The 8679-nt window shown below is 31.6% G+C and overlaps 1 protein-coding gene across 1 annotated transcript; it reads right to left on the bottom strand.

Annotated features, from left to right (window-relative positions):
• LOC118028113 (cuscuta receptor 1-like) lies at positions 1–1993 on the bottom strand. Its single transcript, XM_073409169.1, has 2 exons — positions 1327–1993; positions 1–785 (listed from the first exon to the last, which is right to left on the bottom strand). The coding sequence occupies exons 1-2, from the start codon at positions 1991–1993 to the stop codon at positions 1–3; spliced, it is 1452 nt and encodes a 483-aa protein (XP_073265270.1).
• Positions 1994–8679: the final 6686 nt, after the last annotated feature.

Below are 8679 nucleotides of genomic sequence, written 5' to 3'. Positions count from 1 at the left end.
TCACCTTCTGAATCTGGACAACTTGCGAAAGTTTATAGCCAAAAAGCAGTAGCAAGTGTCAATGCATTCTTCAATGAAGTAAAACCACCTGCGTCGCCAATGCGGATTTATGCACAGTACTGCTGCAATTGTCAACACCGCAATTATGTAACACACACCAAAGCTGGCATAGAAACTGTACATGTCTATGAAGCCACCATCTCCATTGAAATCGTTAGGCACTCTTGCTGATGGTGATTCTGTTTTGTCGCAACTGTTTTGCAATGGAGGTCCACAAAGAAGAGGATACCCTTTATAACTGCTTTCATCAAAGGTACCAAATTGATTTTTCATCTCCGGTGTTCTTCCTGACAAATTATTGTACGACACGTTGAAAATAGCTAGAAAGGTCAGTTCAACGAGTTGTGCAGGAATTCTTCCATTCAAATTGTTGTGAGAAAGATCCAAGCTCTCTATCTGCTTTAGATTGAAGAAGGATGAAGGGATCAATCCAGTGAGATTATTATGTGACAGATTTAGAGAATATATCCCACTTAAGTTTCCCCATTCTGTCGGGATTTCTCCGGTGAATTTGTTACAAGAAAGATCCACAACAAACATGTAACGAAGGATATCGCCTTCGTAAGTGTAGAAATTTTTCTTTTCTGTAAGCTCCACAGCTATTTTTGTATTGATCTCTGGCAACACAGTTTTGTCATAAGGATAAAAACCAATGGATGCAAATAATTCTTCCAGGTCTCTATAATCTCTTGACATCGAACCATGTTCAACCAAAGTTTTTTTGTCTGATGCCGTAAAATTTAAATTGCTCAAACATGAGGGTAACAGACCAGAAAAAATATTTTCTAAAAGATCCAATATGCTTAATTTCCTTAACAAGCATAACTGATGAGGAAGTTTCCCATTAAATTGATTAGATTTGAGAACAAAAATGCTCAATTCCGAAAGGCTATCAATCCAATTTGGAATGGGCCCAGTTAAGTTGTTATCGCCGAGATCTAATGTCACCAGCGATGAGAGATTATAAAAATCATATGGCAGTGGACCGCTCAATCTATTTCCGTATAAATGGACATAGCATAAATCTAATGCATTGAAGCCCAACGGTAATGACCCAGACAGATTGTTTTCAGAAAGATCTAAAAATTCAAGCCCAGAAGAATTGAAATATTCTATTGGAATGGTACCTTCAAAATGATTTCTGGACAAATCAATTCCCTTAAGTAGGTTTTTTTGAAGAGTTCCCTATTCCCCTTGGAAGCATGCCTGACAAAAGATTGTTACTGATATCCAACCAAAAAAGTGATGATTCAAGAGAAAAAGTACCTGGTACTTCTCCTACAAATTTGTTTCCATCTAGAAGGAGGTAAAGTAGGTAAGTCATGTTGAACACAGATGGTGGTAATCGCCCATTGAAGCTGTTGTTGGACAACTTCAAAAACCACAATGAGGAGTCTACTGTTGGCAAATTATGCTCAAGCAGTTCACAAGACATGTGATTGTTGGAAAGATCCAAGTATTCGAGAGAGCTCATATTCCCAAAACAAAGAGGAATACAACCAGTGAGGTTGTTGTTGGCCATCATGAAGTTCTTCAAACGTGGAAAAATCGAACATATGTTTCTTGGAACTTGACCATGTATGTTGTTGCCAGACATATCTACTGTCTGAAGGTTGGGTGTTGGATGTTGTGGCAGCTGCAAAGGACCTATAAATGAGGTGTCTCTCAAATATAGTCGATTTAACTTTCTATTATTCTCAAACAGCCAAGATGGGAAAGGTTCTCCAACGAATTTGTTGTGGGATAGATCAATAAGCATCAAATCATGTTGGCTATGGAGGAAGTTTGGAAATCCAGCCTCGAGTGGTTTTGGAGTACAGTTTGAAGCACTAAAAACACGAAGCTGGAACTTGGGAGCTGAAGGCTGAAAACTGGGTGCAACTATTAGCTCATTGTTATCGCATTCAAAGAGCTTGAGGTTAGAGAGGTTCATAAATGAACCAAATGAAATGGGAACTTGAAAGTAGTTATTTGAAACTGAGAGGAATTTAAGTTGCGTAAGATGAGAAAGGTGACTAGAGGCAATATTTCCCTCTAATTGGTTGTCAGATACATCCAAGACGTTTAGAAATGATAGATTTCTCAAACAAGGAGAGAGTACGCCCTTTAGATTGTTTCCTGAGAGAGATAATTGTTCAAGATTCTTCAGCTCACACCAGCCTGTAGAATATATCAATATGTAATTGCTTAGTGAGGTTTTTAAAGTTTTAGTTTGAATTTGTTTCACTAGCTAGGTCGGTTTTAGTATATTATATATATATATATATATATATATATATATTAGAGATTGTTTATTTAGATTATTGATATCCATAAATTTTTAACTTTCAAAGTTTTTTAGGAACGAGAAATTTTAGAAATTGAGAAACCCTAGATCTTATCCTTTGCTAAATGTAGCGTAAAGTTAGGAATAAGCCTTCAATTCACACCAACCTATACAATTTATATGGAAATAGTCAAAATATATAGTGTTGAAAAAATCTTGAGCCGTATCGAGAGTTGTTAATTTACCTTGAGCGGGTTAGGGTGCCATTGAGAGTCACAGTAACGAACAGACAATTCTTTAAGAGCAGCAATGCTCCGATGTTCTGGAGAAAGTTTAATGGGAGAGAAGTATCATCTAATACAATTCTTCAAGAGTGCTCGAATTGAAGAAAGTTCCTGTTAAAAAGAAAGAAGAAAAAGGTATGATGAAAATAGTGGTGGTACAGAATAGTCATTCCTTTCAATATTATAATTAAGATTTTAAGAAACTAAACACTGATTAACCAGTATCCTTGAGAGTTAGGGTGTTAAGGGATAGTTGTATGCCTTAATTAAGTTGTTAAGAGGAGAATGATTCTGTTATTCTTGCGTGCGTAATCCTCCTACGATTATATTATATACTTCCCCACATTGCATTACACGATTTATTATATTGTTAACTAACTTTACCCGACTCTTAACAACTTCTAACACGTGTCCATGCATATGCTGGCTACCCTAATTAATTTGCACTAACAGTGACCATAATAACAGCTGTAACAATACCTTTAATCATCCTAATTGTGTCAAAAGTAATTTTAATCATCCTAATTTTGATCTCTTCCGGTCTTATTAGAAAAAACAATTTATATATAGATAAATTTAAGGCTGAGAAATTTAGAGATTGAGAAAACTCTAGATTTTATCCTTTTTCTATACGTAACATTAGAGTAAACTTCTAGGTTAATAAAACATAGATATAACACAAAATATCTAATGAACAATTGTTATTTGGATTTCAATACTCTTAAAATTGTTCATTTGTCGAATTCCACAACCCTGTGGAGCAGATAAAATAAATCCATCAATATATTATAAATATCGTATTGCTTTAGGCACCAAAACTATCACTGACCTTTCCCAAAGTGTTTAAAATTATTATAACTTGCATATAAGGTCTTGAGGATGGCAACGCTCCCAATGAGTCTAACAAAATGCTTTCCTTGAAATCATTTGAATCCAGATTCAAGATTTCTAAATTCCTTAAACCTGTGATAGAGAGAACAATCAATAATGATTATTTACAATAATTAAATAATTTATAATGTTAGAGTTAATATACAAGACATAGCTTAAGTTTTTAAATTAAAATAATTTTTAATATAATATTAAAATTTTATTAATTAAATATTCACCTTCATTTATTTTTTAAAAATCTAAAAATTGAAAAAAGTTAATAGTGTTTACATGTCATTTTCAAATTATTTCACACGATTAAAGAATTAATTATATAAAGCCTTTTTAATGCTTCATCCAAAACAACTTAAATTAATACATATCTAAATTATTTAAACCACACTAGGAATGCTATCAGAGGTAGGAATGATTTACAACTTTACCATGAGACCAGTTGATCCTGTAAACATAGTCTGATAATTATAGAGATTTGAGAGTTGAAAATCCATTTTAGAAGGATGATAAAATGCTATCGTTTCAATTTATTGTCAATTTAGATAAAGTTCCTCCAATTTTCCTCAACCCTGAGAATAGCATTAGAAAACCTGAAAGAAAAATTGTCAGAAGCTAGGTACTGATTTTATGCCTTAATTAAGATTGCGTTTTTGGTCAAGAAAGGATAGAGTGGAAGTATCCATTTTGTGTATTGTAATATAATCATCTGCTAAGCTCGCTTAACAAAATGAAGCAGAGAGGAACGATTCTGTTATTTCTTGCGTGGCGTAATAAATGCCTTATCATTATTAAATCGGTTCTCAATTAGGTTAAAAGTACCTCCAGTTTCCTCAGTTCTGATGACAGGACTTCGAAGCCTGGAAAGAGAAACACATCAAAGCAAGATAATGACATTAAACACCAGCTAGCCACTTCATCAGCGTAATTTCAGTATAAGATTCACACAATGATATGAATTTATTTTATTATTACAAGAACAGAAGCATTGAACCGACCCTCATTCTCAGAGCAACCAACCAGTCCATTACCGGACAAATCAAGACTTTGCAGTTCTTTAAAAGCAGAAACAAAGATGCGTGAGAACCCAATCCCCAAACTCTGATCACTCGCCCTGTAGTGTTATCACACTCGATCCGAGACCACTCACAACAATTACTACTGTACTCCACCCAATCTCCCATGTAAATGCTGTTTGGGTCGATCAAAGCTTTGATCTCTAAGAGACCAATTCCCTCTTCCTCCAAACACCCATAACAACGACCACACCAGTCGCCAACCAAAGTCAAAAATGCTAGCAACATCCAAGCCCCCATTTTTTTCATCATCATATATCTTGGATAATTCTATGAAGTACTACGTAGAATATTGTTGTTTGTTATGTCATATGTGCATTCGGGCAACCATAGAGGTCCTATTTATACTACAGTACTTTGGCCCTTTCCATGATTTTATCTGCAGATTCTATGTTTTGAGACATATTATAACAAAGAGATTGTTGATAATAGCAACCATTTTCTTATTTCCTATATCATATCTTTCACAAATCTTAAATAATTAATGAGAAAGCAGACCAAGGATAAAACAACATTGTTTTCTATGTATAAAAAATAAATAATCAATAGATTGCAGTTAGGTATTTATTCAAGTCAGGCCAACTATTAACCGAGTCACTTGGATTTCTCATTATGCATATTTAAGATTGCTAAAAAAAAAAATATTTAGTTAATGTCACATATAAGCCAATTCGATAACACTTTTTAATATAAAACCAAAAAAAATGAGTGCTATCGTCATCAACTTTATTTGGTTTCAATTTATGACGTTTGACATATAAATTCTGTTCAATTTAAATCAACTTTTCAATAAATAGTTAATTTTAATGAGCACAGTAGCGAGAACTAAGCAGTGTTATGTGTATTTGGGACTGTGAATACTGTACACTTTGGCTCTCTTCATACAATCAATTGACGTTGACATATAATGTTAAACTACAACACTAAATATACCCACTGATGGCTCTCTTTTCTCGATTTCACCAAAAAGAAAAAAAAGGTTCCACTAGATGCACCAAGTCAATGTGAGTGGTTGTCTTTTTTCTTATTTATGAGAATCCAATAGAGACATCAAGTCTAGGGCTCCACAATGTCTGCCACTAGTCAATTTCCTCCAACTTGCTGTGTAAATTACTTTGCTTTCTCTTCATATATTAGAAATATTCCAAAACTGCTCAGCCTTTCACTATAGCAACACTGAGCAGTTTTTTGGTTTTTTAAGTTGTTTTGTTTTTGTTTTTTATGCCTTCATTTTGTCTTCTTTCTTTTTTTTTTCTTTTAATAATTTTTTTAATTTAATTTGTTAATATTTAGTTATTAAACTGATACTGATCCTGGATTTAACAAGTTAACCCATATTTTTTTTTAATTAATTTTTTTCATTTACTTTAGTTTGTTTATGTTAAATTTTCTTTCTATTTAATTATCAGACTTTTATGACACATATCTCAAGTTTCACGGGTTAACCCAGTTAATTCTAGGTTAACCCGTCCATTTTTTTTGTTTATTTTGTTAATGGTAATTTTTTTTTTGATTTAGTTATCATATTTTCATGACACGAATTTCGGGTTTAACGGTTAACCTGATTTGACAGTTAACCCGGAGTTTTTTTTTTTTCTTTTTAATTAATTTTTTTTGTTTAGTTTAGTTTGTTAATAATTAAATTTCTTTCTATTTAGTTATCAGACTTTCATGACACATATCTCAGGTTTTATGGGTTTGACCTGGTTTTACGGGTTAACCCAGTTAATTCTGCTCGTTAACTCATCCATTTTTTTGTTTTTTTTTCTTTTGTTAATACTAATTTTTTTTTATTTAGTTATTAGACTTTCATAATATGAATCCCGGGTTTAACGAGTTAACCTGTTTGACAAGGTAACCCGAAGGTTTTTTTTTTTTAATTAATTTTTTTTGTTTAGTTTAGTTTGTTAATGTTAAAAAAAAAAAAACAAAACAAACTATAGAACCAAAGCAAGACTAATCCCGTCCAAATCCAGATCAAGATCTACAGCAATGATAACAAAAGTAATACAGAGAGAGAGAATACTTACAGATAGCTAGCGAGAGAGAGAGAGAGGGCAGAGCACACAGAAGTTGCCCAGGGAGAGATCAAGAAATGGAAAGAGGAGGCTCAATCTATCAACCTGTGCTTAAATATGGGTGTGGTGAGTTAATAGCGTTAGAGACTTAAAAGATGTTAGGGTAAAAATTAAGATCAATTGGTGGACCCCAATTTTCACTGGTTTGATTTATTAACATTGATAACCAGTAAAAAACAAATTCTTATTTTATCTTAATAAAATACTCTTGTAAATTCTTTTTTTATCCGATAATGAAACATAATTTTAAATTAATTTCTAAATCAATCAAAACTAAATTTAATAGTCAAACTATTTTAATATTGTTAATGACTTAACAATGTGTGGTAAAAACGAGATCAATGTGTTGACCCCAATTTTCTTTCGTTTGATTTATTAATATTGATCACCACTTATTTTTTTCTTTTTTCTGTTAATAAAATACTCTCATAAGTTTCTTTATACTCGTGTAAATATATTTTTTATTGGATATTAGAGTATATTTTTAAACTAGCTTACATATCAATCAAAATTATATTTTATTTATTTGAAGTTTATTTATTTATTTATGAGTAGCATTACGCGATATAATTTGTTAAAGCATTAATTAATAAAGTGCACCGAGCGGGACACCTCGCAACACAAACACACACGCTTCAAGTATGCTTGGCGAAGAATATCTTGACTCATGCGGTTTTATATTATTTTATAGATTATGGGATATTTTGGGATTTTAAGGGCGGTTTAAAAGTATTTTTATTTTAAAAATATGTTAAAAAAATATTTTTTTAAAAAAATTATTTTTTAATATCAAAACGATTTGAAAACATAAAAAAATTATTATATAAAATATTTTTTAAGGGAACACACTGCTTTTCCAACCATGGTTTGAGGCCGTTTGTTTACGCGGTTGCAGCTTCGTTTGAATTACAACGCAGTTTTATAGCTGTTTGGTAATAAAAAAAAAGTGATTTACTATGTTTTTTTGCGTTGGAAACACAGTTAAAAAAAAAATAAGGAATTCTTATTTTTCTTGCACTGTTTATGCTAATTGCACTGTTCAATGAACATTGCAATTAGCATGAACAATGTACATTGATACATTGTTCATGGGAACAGTGCAAGAGTCTCTTGCACTGTTCGCTTAAAAAACAATGAACAGTGCAATTCACGTGCACTATTCGCGTGAACAATTTTTTTTTTCCAGTGTGTTAATTTTTTTTAAAGAAAAAAACTAGTTTAGAGTGAATTAAATTCATTTGCACTGTGATGTGAATAATATTTTTTCTCTTGAAAAAACTAGTATAGAGTAAATTAAATTCATTCGCACTGTAATATCAATTTATACCTGATAATATTTTATTTAATTTTATTACACGCTCAAAAAATTATGGAAACTGTAGTTCTTGTTGGATGTATTTCGTACGTAATAGAATTGTAGATGATTTCATGGAATAATAAAAAATATTTTATATAAAAATATTATTTAATTTCATGATGTAATAACAATAGTTAAATCTATAATATTTAAATTAAAAACCATCAATATTAATATATATATATATATAATTATTTTATAATCTCAATTTCAAAAGTATTCTTGACCAAAACACATTAAACTATTTTTTGTTCAATTTTATTTTTAACCACAGTTTTAACCAACATTTATTTTTTTAACCTAACCCCAACCACAACAACAACCGTAATACCAAACATTACGTATCCATAGTTTGGTTTGGTCAGCCTTTCAGCCCAAGAAAGTGATATTAATCTGCATTGCTTGAAAACCATGGAAGGAAATCTTAAATTAACAAGTCATACTTGTGTCTTTTTGTTGGTGCCTATTCTTGCCCCCCTCGCACACTCGGAGATAATTAAGTTAATTACGTGAGTGTTTAGAAATACGGTAATTCATGTATTTTACTTGAATTTAAAGTAAAAAATACCATGCTCTACAATATTAAGCGCACACCATGAGAAATTGAAAATAAAATATACAGAATAGTTACGTGTGATAAGAATTTTTTAAAATACATCAAAGAGAATATGCCCAA

The sequence above is a fragment of the Populus alba genome, chromosome 5 (assembly GCF_005239225.2).
Source record: "Populus alba chromosome 5, ASM523922v2, whole genome shotgun sequence".
Lineage (NCBI taxonomy): Eukaryota > Viridiplantae > Streptophyta > Magnoliopsida > Malpighiales > Salicaceae > Populus > Populus alba.
The sequence above is the reverse complement of the archived record's forward strand: the minus strand, read 5'-3'. Positions and strand labels throughout refer to the sequence as shown.